Here is an 18959-nt window from a genome sequence, read left to right as displayed (position 1 = left end):
TGCATCCTAAAACAAATCCTGTCTTCAACTGTTTGCCTGTCTTATATGGACACGCGCGTCTTTTCATGAAAACAGTGTCTTGGTGCCAAGTGCAACAGAAGTTCCAAGTAAAACAATCATTGTGAAAATTGTAATAATATTTTTCTGTATTGTTTTGGAGTCTGATGGTGCGTGGGCTGCTCAGTGGCACTGAAAAAGCAAATTATATGCCAACGGTTACCAGGTTAATCTGAGCATTTTTGGTACTAACTTACATGATATTGTAATTTGCTTATTTATTTGATTTCACTGGAACTTCACTGTAGCAAAAAGCTATGCCTGAGCCTTTTTGCAACAGTTGGGCAGAGCTTTGGCCCTGGGTCCTTGATTTTTAGAATGGGGGGAAAGGTCCTAAAGAGTACAAAACTTTCGCTTGTTTGATCAAACTGGTCCTCACAAAGTGCTGACACTAGTGTCTAGCAGGAAGGTAGATGAAACAGGTTAGAAACATACCGTAAGCGTGAGTATCAAAATTTATTTTGTTTTACATTTGTATTGATAGGCATTATAATTGGAAGATGGATAATTTCTTAAAGTATTTGATAGTTTTAATTTTAAAAGAATTTTGAGTTGGCAAACAAGCAGAGAACAGATGAAACATGGCAAATTCAAATCAGAGAATTCCTCAGTTGGGTACTCTGGTTTTACTTTTTGTGGTAAACATGTACAGTAATAAAATTGTTCCTAAGAAAGTACTCAGATGTCATAGAATATTTAAGTATTCCAATTACTTAATGAGATTTAGATTCCAATTCAACAATTGTCTTATGTGATGAATTATTTTGTACGTAGGCATCTTTCTGATGTTTTTGTAAAGATCAGGCTCGTGTAAAGATAACTGCATGTACTGTATGTGTGTAAACCATTTCAACAGGTTTCCGATATAAGAAATTTCAGGAGGCTTCTTTGAAAACAACTTCTGTCAGAAGAATGGCGTCGTCTTCTCTACAGATTTGTGCGTTGCTGCTGGCTGTAGCAGGATTCACCATTTTACTTGTTACTACCATGTCTAACAGATGGAAAATTTCAGACACTGCAACAGTGCTCGTTACTGCAGACTGGATTTCTGAAGGTCTTTGGATGGACTGTGCAGTGACTGCTTCTGGATCAGTCCAGTGCAAGAGATTTCGCTACATGTTGAGTTCAGACAGTAAGTACATGGCATATGTATATAAAATCCAGGGATGTAGTTTTATTCCTTCTTTCTGGACAGCATGCTAGCGCAGCTGGACAACATGTACTGTGGTTGTCACAGAGGGTCTATTACAGACAGGATTTGTCCTGTAGCACTTGCAGAGAGGCTTGAAGGGCTCCAGTGAAACCCGTATGCTTCACCCTACAACTCAGCTCAGTAACTGCTGTGGCTTTATTGCCCTCTCTGTGTTGACACAGAGGTATGGATGATATACAGTGAATCTAAGATTATTTTTTTAAATTGTTTTGGAAGAAAGATCATCCTTTTAATTGGCCTAATTCTTAACTACAAGCAGATCATAAGTCAATGAGCACTGGTGCTTGTTTGTGCTTTGGTGTGAGATAGGACTTCTTAGATATTCCAAAACTTGTCTGATACTTTGTGCTAAATCTGTTCTGGAATTTCTCAGAGGTGGCCAGTTTAAATTAAAATACATCTGTGCAACTGATGCTTTTGTATTTTTTGAGGTAGACCATGCTAGCAGGGTAGTTTATCTTCAAACAGAAAGAGAAGAATTGTCTTTGTAGGGATTGAAAATTATTTGTTTGGATTGTGCCACATTTTAAAAATATCTTTCTGTAAACACTTTTTTTAATGGTAAAAGACTAAGAAAGGACTGAGACTGAAGTTCTTTCCTCAGAAAACTGAGTATAGAAACAGTAACAGTATAGCCTTTGAAAACTGGTGTTTTGTTAAGCCTTTGGTCTTAAACAGAATTTTGCATTTATTCTTTTACAACTTTCAGTATTGTGCAGCCACTTTATGAGTTATATCATGGAATCATTTCTTCAGCACTGAAGTCAGAGCAGCCTGAGAGCAAGGCAGATCTCTAAAACGTGAGTTTAACTCTGAAGAGTTAACTCTCAAGATTCAGCATATTTCTGGTTCTTCCTCAGTGCCCTGCCTTCGGTGGCCTCATCTGCTTTTGTAACAGTGGTGCCAGTTTAAGAAGAAGTATCAGCACCCTGTTATGAGGTCAGAATTTGTAGCCTCAAAAGGAGGCTAATCATATGCTTCCAAGGGTTTTAAAAACTACCCATTGCATCAGAGACGATGTCAGCTTTTCGTACTGTGCTGGTACCTGTTCTGCTCCTCTCCAAGACTTCCTCTATGTAGATAGCAGGATGCCTCTTTCATCTAGAAACTTAGATATGATTTCTGGAAATCAGAGCGATGAGATGGGGCCAACAGTCCTTCAGTTCTTGTATGTGGTAGGAAGATGGCGCAGATGCTTACGATGGTGTGTGGCGGCTCTGCCTTTCCTCCTGTAACAGGGAGAAGCAGATGTTTCAGCCCTGTTATAGAGACAAGTCCCTGTTATGGAACAGCCTCTTTTTTTAAAATGCAATTTCATTACACCCAACATGGAAAGAAAATATTCCCCAGGAACAGAAAACTTGCCAGTGAACAGAAGCAGTTGCCTCTCAGGGGTTCTCTTTCCCCCCTCCCCTGGCCCCCATAATTGGAGAGAGGACCCCTGGTTGGCAGGACTTGGTGGATCATCTTCAGCTGTTCAAAGAACTGCGTGTCCCCTAAAATCAGTGTGGGGTTCCCCATGCTAACAGGAGGGCATGTCATGTGGCTGCCTGGAGAGTAGTAGCTGGCTGTCAGGGGGCTGTTTCTACAGTGCTCAATCAGCATTCCTGGGTCTTGAAACAAATATACAGAAATGATCAAAAAGGTACAGCTCATGTTGATCAAACCTTTAGTGGGTTAATATTTTTAGTATTATTTTCCCAACTGTATTGGCTGATTTGATTTTTAAAAATATTATCTCTGCCTGTAAACCATCTCTCAACCATATTACATGCAAATATGCTCTGTTCTGAAAATATCAGAGGGGTTAGGAGCAATTTCTCTCTAAGGTCATAAGGTCTCTCTATGATCAGATATGGTGACATCTTGGTGTGTCAATGTTAGCATTTTTCTTACATGAGGAGTATACTTTTGTAGTGCATTTCCTAATTATTCCCATTTACTGCACTTGATTTGCTTTGTGGAGTGGTCTTGGAGTGCACAAACTGGTTTCCTTGTGGATGACGCAAAGCAAGGGAATGTGCTCCAGGAATGCACCACCTGAATTCCAGCTGTTGATGGGTGTTCAGTTCGCCCAACGGGGTTAGAGCAAGTCTGAAGGAAAACGCCAAAGTTGTGGATGGGGTGGGTGTGAAGCTATTGACACCAACTCTTTTACTCTGCTGATGCAGAGCATCCTGCAGAGCAGCATTTGCTGTTATGTCCATCGATTACTGAACCATAGTTTACGAAATGCAGTGAAGAGTTAACCTGATGTTCTTTAACACCATTAAAGAATGATTTCTTTAACAGAATGATTAAAATGCCTGCTGCCATATAGGAAGAACTCATGCATTCTAGATCTGCAGTTTAATCTTTTATGTTTATATTTGTGCTTTATGCTGCTTGTTGAAATAGCTTTCTTAATTAGGAAGAGATATTTTTTTAAAAATGAAATTCTAAAAAAATTTTTTATCCTTGGGAGCAGTATAAAATCTGAGGACACGATTCAAGTTCCCAACTAAACTCAACTTTGAAGTGCTGTCAGCAGAAATGATCACTGAGGTCACCAGGGTAGCACCTGTATACGGACAAATTAATCTGAAACTCTTTGAGGAGTTTTTAATGGGATGCAGATACTCCAGTATACTGGTACAGTGTGTTCATTTTACTATGCCATCATTTTTAAAATTGCAGGGACTTAGCAGAAGGAGGGAATTCTGTAAAAGTCACCCCAGAAGATCAATTCTTATCACACACCACCTAGTTTCTTTAAAATATTGTAAGTACAGAGCTGCACAGGATCACACTGGCTGTGCTGCCAAATCTGTTCTTTTTGAAATCAATGACCATGAACCCCTTGGCTGCCAAGGAAGCAAAAATGTCGCGGTGGCACTATAGTATTCTTTTGCAGCCGAACCTACCAACCTACAGCATCAGCTCAAAGTGACCAGTGAATTTTGAAAAAAAAAACCCCATATCTGTTATGGGCAAGTTGTGACTCTCTCAGCGGCTAATCGTTCTTGTAGTCTTTATGTAAACGCCGTGAATCTGTTACCATGTTGTGTCAGCAAAACTATTTTATGAAGAAACTCTGACTCCATTTCCTGCAGATAAGAGCTGATTATCGTTGCAAGAGATGGTTAACCCCATTTGGATACATAAGCAGTTTGAAATATTAACATTAGTGGGTGATGTGAATTGAGTCTATGATTTTGTCTAGTCAAGAGCAGAAGCAAGTACACAAAGTTTAACATACTTCTACTTTACTTAGAAGAGATTTTTTTTAAATACTAAGGTATTTTGACAGACAGATGCAATCAGCTGATATGTATTATTTTTCATATAGCTATTTTCCTTCATCATTTTATTCCTTTTGAGATAGGTCTGTTACACTGGCTCATTCATTCCCTTATATTTCATTTCCATGAAGCATAATTATTACAATTGTAAGTGGAACTATTTTTAAGTCTGAATGTATTAAACTATAGATCCATAGACTGTAAAATATTAATGGAAACAAATTTAACCTTCCTGAAAGAAGCTGGCAGTACAGTTGCTATGGATTACTTAAGACCATAACTCCAAAAAAATGTGCTAACTTTTCTAGCAACAGAATAAAGTTCCTGTTCTCAAGCTTTTTCATGCTTGGGTCATCACAAAAATAACAGTAAAGCTTTTTGATTTGAGATCAATAATAAAGTTGCAAACAGTTTTAATCCTGTGCGAACCCTAGTTGACTTCAGAGGAGAGACAGAAATGAAATATTTGCCAATATTATCATTCTTACAAGATATTTTGTAGAAATACTGGCTGGACTTTCTAGGCTGAGACTAAGAATAGGCTCATTTTGTCACTTCTCATTAAGAATTAATATTGTTCTTTTTTAAAAAATGTTAATATTTATCATGAACTGCTCCCACTTCTTATTGTCATGCACTGTAAGCCTTATCTCTGGGGTTGAGCAAAGAGCAAAGGTAGCGTCATTTTGGAGTGAAACCCAGAGATAAAACAGCAAGGAGGCTTCTGAAAGGCTTCACTTGATTGTAATCTAATTATAGGGATATTTAACTGTTACTACTCACAAGCATGACTGCTGCGTTGGAAATTGTTGGTTTTCTTTTGTGCTTGGGTGGGTGGGCAATTGTTGGAGCTACTTTGCCGAATAATTACTGGAAAGTCTCCAGTATCTATGGTAGTGTGATCACAACATCTACGTTGTTTGAAAACCTGTGGAAGAGCTGTGCAGAAGACAGCACTGGAGTATCCAACTGCAGAGAATTTGACTCTATGCTTGCCCTGCCTGGTATGTGACTTTGCACAGTCTTGTTTATATTGCTTAAAAATTTGTTGGAAAAAAGTAGAAAGGCTTTTGTTTTAGTAGTCTGGTAGTACTGAAAAATAACTGGTCAAGAAGGACTTTGTGGGTTGAAGTAATAAAAATCTCTTAAGCAGCAGAATGTGTCAAGCACATTAGGAAAGGCTATAATATAAGGCAAATGAAGTCACTTGATCAAGCATTTATTTTAATAGACATTTTAAATATGATGTAAACTCTTTTCTAGCATCTCGTGGGAGGAATTAGTAGGAGACATTTTTTTAACACATCTTGTGACAATTCCATGTTTATTTGGAATTTTATAGGCCTTCTTTTGCAATACTTGACTAGCTGTACCTCGAGTTTTTTCATATAATAGGTAAATACCCTTTATAGCTAAGAAGTGGTAGTGGTTTTTGCATGTTGAGACTGAAAATTGTAGATAATGTAAGAAATACAATGAGTGTATGTTATGAGTATAACTTATACAATGAGTATGTTATAAATTAATATACTTGTCAGGACTTGTTAACTAATGTCTTGTTGGATGTGGTTCTAAATATCAGGAAATTTAGAGCTGCTGGTTCCTGTACTCTGTATCAGTCTTCATCAGATTTGTGGATTGTCCTCAAATGGTCAACCAAGGCAGTATTCGGTGGGTAGTAAGCATGTCTACAGACAGTAAAGCTAGTTTTTATTAATCTTGAATAATTCTGTACATAGATACTTCTTCTAGAATAAAAATGCCTTCCTGCTTAGTTGAATCTACACTGGGAGGTGGCTAAACTAGATAGGTAGGAGGATACTCCTAATCTGAAGAATGAGTAGTATATTGCTAGTGGGAATGAGGTATTAAATTCACTTTCTCTCTCAATCGGAAATAAACTGATGTTGTTGACCAGCTCTGACACTAGTGTAGCAATTCCCTGAAACTGTCTGTGTCCAGTATTTAGGGAATAATCTGTTCTTTTCATCTTTCAGTGTTGTCTAACCATTGGTTTTAAGATGCATGTGGGAATTAAGAGGAACATAACCCTATTTAAACTTCTTAGGCTCAGCAATAGCAGGATCATGTCCGTCAGACGTTATCCTCTGCAGAGTGCTTATGTGAGTGTGCATTTGGTTCATGTATAAACCACCTCAAGGGCTGGTTCATAACTTACTGCCGGCTGACTCCAGGCAGCATCTTGTCATTGATGTATTTACATGGGGTGTTGCCTCTGAGAGTGTCATAGAGCTCCCATGTGTGCAGATGTGGGCAATGGGGCCACATCAGGACAGCACCTTGGAGCTGCTGAGAAAAAAGGGGGTTTTAAAGAATTTGGGGGCGGCGGGACAGAAAAAAGCATCATGAGTAGATGTGCTAAAGCAAAAGAGAAAGGAAGGCAAGCAACAGCAAGGCGCCTGGAGAATTGCAGGTAACAACGTGGAGTCAGCAGGAAGGAAAAAAATGGTGCCAGATAGAAGGTAAATTGACAGACCAGGCTCTGAAAGTGAATTTGTGAAGATTAAATTTGATCTGTTGAAGAGGAAATCAGTTACACTGTTGAGAAGATGGCAGTGTATTTGAGGGGTATAGGCAGATGGAAGGGGAAGGGAAAAGCAGCTTGCAGATTTGTAGAGAAAAAAAGGTTTTAGAAAGGAGAACTGACAAAGAAACAAGTTAGAAGACACTGAATTGTAGAAATTTTCAAGAGGACAGTTGGGCAAACCAGGAAGGAGGAAGAAAGTGGGTTTGGTAGAACAAGGGCTGAGCAAACAGTGGGACCTCCAAGAAACATCTGTAGCACTTGCAGATATGAGCCAAGGCAGACTAAAAATTATCATGGTCAGTGCAGGTGTGTTTCAAATTGCTGTTTAGAAACTTAGCTGAAACTGCTGCAGCAGAAGATGTGAGGGATTGGGGGAAGGGGAAAAAAAAGAAAAAAACAAAAGCGTCTTTGTTACCTCTCCTCAGAAGGACCGCAGAAATTTTCCATGAAGGTTTCCTTATTGGCAGCTGAGCTACGTGGTATACCTCTGGCTTTTGTTTTGTGCGTGGGAAACATCAGACTTGGTTGTTTTAAACAGATTCAAAGGTTTTGAGTTCAGCAAGCCATTAGCCCAAATCACAAATGTTTGAAGTGAGGACCTTTTTAAAAGCAATATTGCATAAGGTCGAAACCATGACTAACTTCTATCTATCTAGCTAGCACTATCTATCTAGTCACAACTAGATCAAACATTTGATATAAAGCAATTAGTTAGCTGCCAAAATGCTTTTTAAACTCTTTTTTTCCTTCCTTTTAAGGTCCCATAAGTGTTTCTTTCAATGACAGGATTTTGGGATAATTTCTTACAATTAGTATTGATTGATAAAATGCACTGACTTTGTATCTTGTTCAGTAAGCTCATTTTTAAGATAAAGACAACAGAAAATGAGCTTTCTGGACTGTGAAGTAAGCGCCTCTGTTAAGGCTGTTTGAGATTATCATACTGTGGTACAAAGAGGATATGGTATGAGAACTCTTCTGTTAAAATAGTACAGCCATTGGCTTGCAAGCAGTTAGCCTGAGGGTATGCTTGTGTGTCCTGGGAAGATATGGGGAGTCCCATCTAATACTGCAGGAGTCCCAAAGACCTGAAATGTAAGTTGTTGGATCCCTGCTATGGGTAATTCCTGCTGCCAAGGTGTAAGATCCCAAACTAGAAAGCAGCGCTGAAGTTGAGCACTTGTCCTAACAGTATCTTCTGCAGGCAAAAACCTTGCCCTGTTAATGGTACTCTGAGGGGTCTTTTCACTTTTATTACTGTCTGTATTTTTTCCTTGAAAATTTTAAAAATAGTGCTTAGCAAAACATTAATTCCTCAAATGATGTTATCCTTTAATTCTGTGTATTTACCTTTGTGTCTTTGATAACTCTCAAGCTTGCAGGACCAATACTCTTAAGCCACATAAGAGTTGTCCCTGTTTCCGTGCAATTGATACCAAATGTGAAGGCCGGGAGCTGAAGCGATGCAGAACGGTCAGCATAGCAGATTCCCTAAATTGCCCAAACCAGCTGTAACCTCTCCACAGGAGTATGTCGTAGGGAGGAGAGGAGTGCTGCAGCTCTCGGATCCTCTCGTCTCCTGCTCGTTACCCTGACTCAGAGTTTAAAGTGTACAGCTAACTCGAGCATGTTCTTTCCCATCTCTCACTGGAAGTAGCAAAGCTGGAATATTTTTTCAATTCCTCTGTAGTGCCAGAGCCCCGCACACCTTGTCTGGGACCTGGAGTTTAGAGGTTTCCTGTGCACTCAGCTGTACAGGTGTAAGGAAGTCATCAGCATTTGTGAGTAGAAGACATTTCTGCTCTTGCAAATGACCATATATACCGTTATATGTTTTCACAGGACTTAAAGATGTAAGCTATGAAGGGCTTGTATACTTTTTCAGGATTTACTAAAGACCCAAGAGGATTTACTGAGGTTATAAAGTGTAAGTGTGGTTCAACTCTGAAATCTGATTGACTTGAAGGCTAAATACTCTAGGGTTTGGATACTTCTCTGAACCAAATAACAAAGTTGGACAAGATTCACTCATTACTGCTCCTATTAATTTTATCACTCCCTCTAATCACTTTTATTTTTTCAGCACAAGATTAATTTAATTTCTGTATTATCCTGATCTGTTTTCTCTTCTTCTGTCTTAGCTCATATTCAGGCATGCCGTGCCTTGATGATTGCTTCCATCCTTTTGGGATTCATAGCTACAGTACTCTCGCTGCTTGGTTTGAAGTGCACAAACATTGGGTTGAGCGATGAGGATGGAAAAATGAAGTTTGCTGTCACGGGAGGATTTCTCTTTATTTTAGGAGGTAATATCGAGGCTGAAATGAGAATGCCATCAATACTTTGCATTGCTTTCACGGCAAGACTAAATGAAATGAACGCTTGTTCTTGGTTTAGAGCTGTTACAGCCATTAAAGCAATCATTTGCCTGTATGCTTTTTAAACTTTTTCTGTTAGGTCTCTGCTCCATGGTGGCTGTTTCTTGGTATGCTGCGATGGTTACTGCTCAATTTTTTGACCCACTGTACGCTGGAACCAAGTAAGTTAATAGATCTGTCATACCAAACTCCATCATGTGTTACAGACAGCTGCACTAACCTCAGCTGCTTGAGTTTCAGAACCTGGGTGGATCTTGTTATCCAGTTCTACAGAGGAAAAACCTGTCTTCAGAGAATCTTTTCACTGCAGACATGTTGGTGGGGAGGGAGGAGAGTTCTATTCTGGAAGGCTTAGTGTGTGTGTGGGGATTATCAGCCCCACATCTGAGGGGGTTTCTCTACTGTGTTTACATTTTCTTGTGAGACTCAGTAAGTGCACATCTCAATGCTATCAAGAAGAAAAGGTAAAAGTCTTAATTTTCTTCAGCATTTAGACCAAAAGACGTACAAAATTCTAGCTATGGATAGAATACAGTGCCTCAGATGTACAAGCAAATGAAAAAACATAGAGTAACCAGCTTGAACTGTGTACTGGTGACCTGCAGATAGCTGAGGAACATCATTAAAGTGTGCTGCTTGGCTTAAAGAAGTAAAAAAATATTTGTCACTATATATTAACAGCTCAACATTTGTCTTATGAATTAAAATGAGGCAAAGTTTGGAGGGCTATTAGATCATACGGTTGTGCACAAACAAGTTTTGAGGTATAAAAGCCCTTATTCTTGTCTGATATAAAAGCAATAGTCTTCAGAACAAAATGCCCACTTATGGCACCTTATCTAGGTCAATAGATTTAGCAATGAGGAACAAGGGTGGAGGCGACAGGGCCTCTCCTTCAGCAAGGGGGAAAAAGGAAGAGGGAAACATAATATATTGCCTGTGGAACATGAGAGAGCTGGTTTGGGGAAAAGGGGACATTTATCATTTGCCAGTAACTCTACCGAGTATATAATTTTTAGATCAATAAACTATAAATCTTCAGTTTCTAGGATCGTATTTGAAGTGTTTTGTAAGTTTCCTCCAGAGAATCAGTTCAGGGAAGGCAGAGGTGAAGTGCTTTGTTATGAATCAAAGTACTTCAAGCAATTGCTTTGGATGTTTGTCAGTTTTCCTCGTGTTTTCAAACAAGCACTTGCAAAGAAATTGCGCTTGTGAATACTTTTTTGTTTTATATCCCCTTGAGAGAATTACATGAAGGGTAATAAATACGTTAGAGGACCGAAACAACTGTTGATAAGGAATGTCAGTTAGTGGGATGGTTAGCAAGTTTTATAGTTATCTGGTGCAGCTTTGGGGCTTCAACATCAATGCATGTTAATCAGTTACCAGATTGTTTGCATTCAGTAGCTAAAGACATCTTTTTTTTTGATATCTAAACTTCGATTTATCGATAATGACTATCGATTCACTAAGTAGTTCTGAGTTAACTTTGATCATTGGTAAAGCCAGACATGATTTTGAGGAGTTTGTGCTCCTTGGACTCTGTGAGACTGTTTTAAATTCAATTGCAGGCCAGTATTGATCTTCACTCTTAAGAGAGTGGCAAATCTGTTTTTTCAGATTGCATTTTTTTTGGCCTGACTTCAGCGAATTAGGAAAGTTAACCCCTACTAATTCTTAGAGGAATTTCTCATACAGCTGTGAAGGCAATGTCCTGCAGATCCTTTCTATATGCTTTCCTTCAGTATGACATTTACAGCATTGCTGTCTATAGGTGACTAGTGAGCAGAGACAATTGCATGCACTTGGGCAACAGTCACTGATTGTTCCTTGGTATTCCTCCAGCAACTTGCACTCCTGTTTTTTTGAGATAATGATTGTCTCCTTGTTCTGTGTTTGGAAAGCACCTAAAACAGCAGAGACCTTGTGGCTCCAGTGTGCAATGAGAACACGGAGAGCAGTGAGCCTGTGTAAACCTCTGAAACCTTCCCGTTAGCATTAATTCTGGAGTCAGAAACTTTGACACTGTCAAACAATGCTTTTATGTTTACAAGTGGAAGGAAAACACACATTATCTGGTTTCAGTATACCTTCTATGTAGTCCATGATGTGGGAAAGAAGCAACACCATGACACTTATTTTGCCCTTATGTTGGGTATTGCAGACCACAGAGGTACAGCCATATTGTGGTATAGTCTTTGTCTGAATATAAAAACGCATTTTCCTCTTTTTGTGAAACTCCTGCCAGGCTTTTCCAGGCTCAGTTGTGTCTAGTCTTTGTGTCAAATTCATCATCAGTGAATTTCTTGTTTCCTGAAAGGTGTAGTTTTGTACAGTAAAACGGGGAACCATTCTTTTTCAACCTGGGACTATTCATAAACGTATTTCAGCCATGTAACCACAGAGAGTGCTGAATATTCTTTAGGATACATAAGTTGAAAACTAGGCCTATACAAATAACTACTTGTAGGTGATCTAGCATCATGTCCATAGGAAACAGATTTCTGTGGTTAGCCTTTTCTCATGACACAGACAGCAAGGTCCAAATCATTCAGTTTCACAAAATTACTCCAGTTGCACAGCCAATACAAAGGCAAAATAAGTGTTGTGGGCTTCAAAGAATGTGTATGAATATTATTTATTATCAAGAATTTATTAAATATACTCAAGTGTTATTGCTACTTGTCTTTATGTTGCTTAGTACTTTCTGTACTGCCACTAATTTGGCAGAGCACTTAAATATAAGCATTTTACTGAACAGACACAAAGCCAGATCTGTTCTCCTGTTACCTGTTGAAGAACCTTTTAGTTAGCTGACTTCTACGCAAACTAGAATTTGTTTGCATTATTTGTGCACCTTATGGCTGAATCTAAAATAATGGCTTTGTGATCCTGTTATATGCTGTTTCCATAAAACCTTTCATGTTCCAGGTATGAACTAGGAGATGCCCTGTACTTAGGCTGGGCTGGATCTGTTCTTTATATGCTTGGTGGCATCTTACTGACCTGTTCATGCAAAGGGAAGAAAAAGCAGGATTACAGGTAATCTTGGATTTGTCAGTTGAAATAGTAGCTGTCAGTTGCATACCATTTTCTATCTGTATGCTATTCTCTCTCTCTCAACCCCTGGTATAAATCTGTAGCCATATAAAGTACAAACAGGAAATTGTAGCTATGAATTCAGTGCTATGGCATGTCACAGACTTGTGATGGCAGGGGATGCTGTACCAAATACTTGCACCTCCCAGATAGTGTACCTGTTGATACTTTGCCATCAGCGGTCACCTGTAGCTAGTATTTGCTAATTCTGGATACTGATGATGGTTCTAAGATCTACATGATGAAAATGTGCAGTGAAAGAGCAAACTATCTATTGCCAAAAGAAAAGAATATCAAAGAATACAGTGTATTATAATCAAGTTTCTCTGCAATACTCAGTACTATTAAAATATTCAAACGCCATTTAATTTGCAGAAAGTGTAATGTCATTTTCTTTTGATCATTAATTGATCATTAGATGCATATGATTTTTTTCTTGTTCTTTATGGAAATGTTTGTGCATCAAATCAGAAAAGTTGAGATTTCTAGCCTCAATATTTAATCTTGCCTGGATTTTTTTCAATCTTAAATTATTCACACATACAGAAGGTCCCTTTCTGAAGGGGAGGGATGAAATTGTCAGAAATAGCAGAGGTCTGTGTCTACCCAGAAGAACCAAATGGCTTGGAGGCTGTACTAGCTAAGCTTGAGAGGATGATAGTGTGGAAGGAAGAAGCATGCTCACTGCTGCTGCATTTAATCTTAGGAAAGTTATGTCAAAACGCATAATGAGTGAGAGTGTTCCTCTGATACTCCCTTGCCTAATCTGAAGCCATTTAAGTTTTATGGTAATATTTCATCAGCCACATTGGACTTTAGATCTCGCTCACCACACTTTGATACAAAGTACCAAATATCCTGAAATGTCTTGAAAATCAGGGAAAAATGATGTATGAAATAGAAGTTCAACATGACGAATAACATCTGAAGGGGCTGGCTTGAAGATACTTTTGTTTACCTTTTTCATCATCTTGATTCCTGTATTAAAAGCTGCAGCTTGCACAAAGGCATTAAGGTCTAGGTTCTCTTTTGCTTTAGGGACTTGACTAAAATGCCTCTAGGAAGAGCACACGTGAGTCAGCAATCCAGAGTGCATTTGTGGTTATGAGAGAGATGGCTGGGCTGCCTGTCAAAGAGCCCATCTCTTTCCCCTTGGCTACAAGACTGATGAGAACAATAGGCCTCTAATTTCTGCGCCTTTGTGAAATATGTGCTATTGGTGGGTTGGATACAGACCTAAATGAGTAACTTCCTAAGTAGCTGAAACTGTGGACGTGTGTGTAGTATCTATTATTTTGTATCTTTTTTTTCTTAATTTACAGTTGCAACAAATATGCATATTCAGCAGGCCAAGCAGCTCATCAGCAGCACATACACGCCAAAAACTCTGAGACAGTCATAAGCAACAAGGAGTATGTCTAAATTTACCTTTTACATCACTTGTAATGTTAGTAGGTTATGGACTGAAATAAAGAAGTAAACTACTTCCCGGGTTCCAGTTCCAAGTTGCAATCTTTCATCTTAATTTGGAGCAGTACAAGGAGGAGGTATGGTTTTCAATGTAAATAGGAATGGTTTTCAGGGAACGGCTTTCAAATGTAAATAATTTTCTACAGAAAACGCAGTGATGTGAAATCCTGTGGCATGAAGGTTTTCTGCATGCTAAGAAGCCTGGTAAAATTTAACCACAGAGTGCAGTGTATCCTGACAATCAAGAGCAACTGTTTCTATTTCAGCTGACTCAAAAATGCGGAACTGATATGCTGAAGCTGACTGCAAGTTAATATGCCTCTGTTGGAAATGTATTGTGTTTTCATTAATGTTTAGCTTCCTACTTCTGTTTAGCAGCTTTAGCTTTGGACGGGAAATAAACCTTATTCCACAGACTGACTGAGACAGAATTTTTGATTTTATCCATTATCCATTAATAAGGATATAGTCTATATATATACTGTGGGCTTGAAGTCACATGTTATACTGAAATTCATATTATATGTGATAGTCGAGATTCATAAAAGCTACAGCAAATGTCCTAACTACCACTCACCTCCAAATCTGCAGCTGTGCAACAAATTTCTTGTTGGTTGTAATGCAGATACCAAAGATAAATGACACAGAATGAACCAAACACAGATGGGAGTGGAGAAAGCATCTGGTGCGAAAATGCCTTGTGATAACTAAGAAGATGATAGCCCCAATTTTTTATTTTTATTTCTATGGTTTCAGCTTTTAAAATAATCCTGTTTTAACTTTGAGCAATCTTTAACTTTGGGAACTTCTACTGCATCTGAATTGCCTAATTCATGTAATTCCCTAGTAGCTTTAGTCTCTGTCATTTTTCCATCAGAATTTCTGCCTGAAACTACTCCACTGCTGGGAGCATATGTTTGCCTTGTGTAAGCACCTAGACAGATGACAATGAGCTAACTTTATTTTGTATTGATGCTTTGAGCAACATAGAATGGAATTTCACACTGCAGGTTCACAGGTTTCTTAACTTGTCCCTTTTAAATTACAAATGTGTCAATACAGTTCAACAAAATACCTTGGTGTTTCTCTCTACTTTTAATGTCTTATGATAAACATAATTGTAATCTGATTTAGAAGTTGCATGCAGCTTCCTTGATATCCCAATAGATAATTTCACAGGGCAACCTGCAAGCAGTCTTAGCAAAAATGATTCGGCCATGCTGCTTGCATGCAGATACAAGGCATGAGTTGGGCACTGATAAATCTTGTTAGGCTTAGTAAGTAAAGCTAAAAGGAGTTAGGATTACTTTTAGATTGCCAGTGTCATCTTCTCTCCACTATCAACTATTGTTTTTAAAATCATTCCTTTGGTATTTTGGAAATAATTTCCAAAGCTGAAAAGGCACTTAACTTGCATGGTGGGAGCTGAACTCCTTACCACCATCTGTATATTCTGTCCTCTGGATTTTTAGGTAGTTTTGTGATGGTATTTTGGTCTAGTTGAATGTAAGGCAGAGATGAAGCAGTTCCAGTGTTGGTTTCCCAACAAAGACTGTGTCAGCTCATGAACATGAATTCTGATCCAGCAGGTGAGATAGAAATTCAGAGCTTCCTTGGTCTGGCATCAGGTCTTCTAGTGATGTCGTGGGGAAGTTTAATTAAAAACCAAGAGTAAAATCCCTATGTACTAACTCACTCGTTCGTTCAATACATTGTTATCGTATCCAGTGTCATTCAGGGGAAGATAGCATGCGTTTCTCTGGCTTGTTTGCAGTCCTTCCAACCATTTCCTGGTTTTGCTGTTTCTCCCTCCTTAGCTGCCCCTTTCCCATGCACCTCCAACGGTAACACTCCGAATGCATTTAATGAACCAGCAACTCAGTTTGGGGAGTAAGGCATTTTATGTATAGGTGATATAGGAAGTGATTTTTTTTTTTTTTTTTTAAATCTGTAGCAAGCCATTTAACTCTCTTTACAAACAGCTTCACACATTGCTATTTTTAAGTCCTTTGCTCAGCAGAGCAGACTGCTTTGGTATCTTCAAATCTTCTTCATATCTCTGCAGCTGAGACCAAAATCCTGCATTGGGTTCTGCTACTGGTCTGGCAGCCTTCACAGCCTAGGAAAAAGGAGAGACATGGTAAAAGCAAGGGTGGGTATCATGCAAGTGTTTTTTTGTTTTTTTTTTTTCCCCTCTTACACTTTTGAGAAGATTTACTTTGGTTTTGATTTGGCTATAGAATAATAAACAGATATTTTGGTGAGCTGACCTCACCCTGTGCTTGCTAAGACCTCCTGGCACGTGGCCCCTGTTACAAAATGGATTCATGGGTGAGACACGAAAAGGAGCTGTTGAATTTACTGGAAATGTGAATGACTCTCACAAAGTGTGGTGACGCTGCTTGTGTTTAAGATAGCGTGAAACTTGATTGCGTATCTGCACACCTCTGTCTAGTGCTGAGCAAAACCGTTATCTAAATTAGAGACTTAGTGATACACCTACCAAACGGGTGAAGCCTAAAAGACCGTAGAGTACGAGTCATACGTATTGCATTGGCTTCCTAATAAAGCTGAGATGCTATTACTCGTAGCTAGCTAGTCCCTGGCTATTTAGCAGCCCTAACAGATGATGTTTCTTTGCTGTGTTAAGCTGTCCCATCATAGGTGATAAAAGTAAATCCTGCAAAACACCTTCTGTGCACACTTGCATCCATTTCACTCATTTGCTTTATGTCTCCATCTTTAACTTCGCTATCACGACTAAGCAAATGCTAGGGAAAATGTTCACAAGACAACCAACTTTGCAGATCTGCTACAAGGGCTTAAAGCCTATTTGCGTTTGTAATTACATTTGTCCCAGAAACTTCACATTGAAAGCTTATTTGTCCAAGCTGGGGGTGAGAACAACTTACAGTGGAATTTTTATTCATATGTTGAATATCTGTGTAACTGCTAATAAACAGGTGAGAGCACCAAAATAATTCAATGAGAAATCATCGTTACTCATAATAAGCATTGCATTTCTTACCCAAAAGATGTCTAACTATAAATCTGGGTACACGTACAATACCTCAAATGCATCCTTGAGTGGGAGCTTTCGGTGTCTCATCAGATACGCGATGCAAATGGCAGCGGAGCGGCTGCGGCCATTTTTACAGTAAACCAAGCACTTCCCCCCGCTCCTCACGGCCTCTTCGATAGCGTCACCGCACCGCTCGAAATACTGGTACAGGTCTTCAGCCGGGTCATCGAACACGGCCACGCGCATGCCCCGCACCTGCCGCAGGCCAGGGAACGGCTGCTGCCTGGTGACATTAAGGCAGAAGGTGACTCCCTCTCGCACGAGCAGGTCCTCGCTGCATGCGGCCCTGGCGTTGCTGATGAGCAGCGAGGGGGTGACCTTGCCGAGCTGGAGCATCGGCAGCCCAGGCCGCGGCGCCGCCGAACCCGCCGCCCCGCCGCAGAGCTCCCGGGTGACCCCGCGTTCGAGCCGCGGCACAGCCCCGGGGCGGCGGGAGGCCGGCAGGGTCAGGGTGTGTGCTGCTTCCCCCAGCGATGCGTGCGGGCTGCGCTGCCCTGCGGCCGCTGTGCTGGGCTATATTTATCCCGCTCTACAGTCTTGGGCGTAAAGGCTTCAGGCAGGTCCTAGTGCCTGCGGGATCCTGAGCGCTGCATGTAAAAAGCTGAAAACACAGATGGTAAAGCAGTTGGCTTTGTACAGTCTCTATCCCTGGAGCAGCTGCTCACAAGAAGTTAAAACCTCTGTCTTCCTCATGGGAAGGCCGCTGCTGCGGTCAGCACTGGTGCAATATCGGCACAATGATGCAATAGTGATCTGATCACCCCCAGCTCACCACCAGCTCAGCTAATTCCCCTCACCTACAACAAAAGTGTCTTTTGAGTAGCCAGAAAATGATTTACTAGGCTAGCTAGATATGGTAGTGCTAATCTTTCCAGACTTCAGTAAAATAGCTGGTGTGGTGCCAGGGCAGAGCATATCTTACGCATGAGTGTGCTTGCCAAGCTGCTTTCCATCATTTCCCAGCAGTTCTGGCTGACTGGGGAGGTCCCGACAGATTGGAAATTGGCCAGTGTGATGTCCATATATAAGAAGGGTCAGAAGGATGATCCGGGAAATTACAGGCCTGTCAGCTTGACTTCGGTGCCCGGGAAGCTGATGGAGCAGCTCATCCAGAGTACCATCACGCAACACATGTGGGACAACCAGATGATCAGGCCCAGGCAGCATGGGTTTATGAAAGGTAGGTCCTGCTTGACAAACCTGATTTCCTTCTACGACAGGGCGACCTGCTTATTGGATGAGGGAAAGGATGTTGATGTTGTCTACCTTGACTTCAGTAAGGCCTTTGACACTGTTTCCCACAGCATTCTCCTGGTGAAACTGGCTGCTCATGGCTTGGATGGGCACACGCTTCTCTGGGTAAAAAACTGGGTGGATGGCCGGGCCCAAAGAGTTGTGGTGAACGGAGTTAAATCCAGTTGGCGGCCGGTCACGAGTGGTGTCCCCCAGGGCTCGGTTTTGGGGCCACTCCTGTTTAACATCTTTATTGATGATCTAGATGAGGGGATCGAGTGCACCCTCAGTAAGTTTGCAGATGACACCAAGTTGGGTGGGAGCGTTGATCTGCTCGAGGGTAGGGAGGCTCTGCAGAGAGATCTGGACAGGCTGGAGCGATGGGCTGAGGCCAACTGGGGGAGTTTCAATAAGGCCAAATGCCGGGTGCTGCACTTGGGCCACAACAACCCCCAGCAGCGCTACAGGCTTGGGGAGGAGTGGCTGGAGAGCTGCCAGTCAGAGAGGGACCTGGGGGTGTTGATTGACAGCTGACTGAACATGAGCCAGCAGTGTGCCCAGGTGGCCAAGAAGGCCAATGGCATCCTGGCCTGTATCA

At 40.5% G+C, this 18959-nt stretch overlaps 2 protein-coding genes across 3 annotated transcripts; one reads left to right on the top strand and one right to left on the bottom strand.

The window, feature by feature from the left end:
* Positions 1 to 434: 434 nt before the first annotated feature.
* On the top strand, positions 435 to 14466 carry LOC141947301 (claudin-15-like). 2 transcript variants are annotated; one of them, XM_074878265.1, is made up of 6 exons: positions 435 to 499; positions 914 to 1189; positions 9241 to 9405; positions 9557 to 9638; positions 12409 to 12519; positions 13899 to 14466. In XM_074878265.1, the coding sequence occupies exons 2-6, from the start codon at positions 970 to 972 to the stop codon at positions 13996 to 13998; spliced, it is 678 nt and encodes a 225-aa protein (XP_074734366.1). In that variant the 5' UTR covers positions 435 to 499; positions 914 to 969; the 3' UTR covers positions 13999 to 14466. The 2 variants fall into 2 exon arrangements, with proteins under 2 accessions (XP_074734366.1, XP_074734367.1); XM_074878266.1 differs by lacking the exons at positions 435 to 499; positions 914 to 1189 and adding an exon at positions 5339 to 5555.
* A 1462-nt stretch (positions 14467 to 15928) lies between these two features.
* Positions 15929 to 17717, bottom strand: DUSP28 (dual specificity phosphatase 28). The gene is made up of 2 exons (XM_074878264.1): positions 17117 to 17717; positions 15929 to 16165 (listed from the first exon to the last, which is right to left on the bottom strand). Exons 1-2 carry the CDS (start codon positions 17462 to 17464, stop codon positions 16031 to 16033), a joined length of 483 nt encoding a protein of 160 aa, XP_074734365.1. The 5' UTR covers positions 17465 to 17717; the 3' UTR covers positions 15929 to 16030.
* Between the last annotated feature and the right edge of the window lie 1242 nt (positions 17718 to 18959).

Source organism: Strix uralensis, chromosome 9, assembly GCF_047716275.1.
Source record: "Strix uralensis isolate ZFMK-TIS-50842 chromosome 9, bStrUra1, whole genome shotgun sequence".
In the NCBI taxonomy this organism is placed as follows: Eukaryota; Metazoa; Chordata; class Aves; order Strigiformes; family Strigidae; genus Strix; species Strix uralensis.
This window is presented reverse-complemented; position numbering and strand designations above follow the sequence as displayed.

Coding starts and splice junctions, on each gene's coding strand:
- DUSP28 (XM_074878264.1), bottom strand. CDS start 17,464: ATGCTCCAGCTCGGCAAGGTCACCCCCTCGCTGCTCATCAGCAACGCC. Junction 16,166..17,116: donor CACTCAAGGATGCATTTGAG/GTATTGTACGTG, acceptor CCTTTTTCCTAG/GCTGTGAAGGCTGCCAGACC.
- LOC141947301 (XM_074878265.1), top strand. CDS start 970: ATGGCGTCGTCTTCTCTACAGATTTGTGCGTTGCTGCTGGCTGTAGCA. Junction 1,190..9,240: donor CTACATGTTGAGTTCAGACA/GTAAGTACATGG, acceptor CTTCTGTCTTAG/CTCATATTCAGGCATGCCGT. Junction 12,520..13,898: donor AAGAAAAAGCAGGATTACAG/GTAATCTTGGAT, acceptor CTTAATTTACAG/TTGCAACAAATATGCATATT.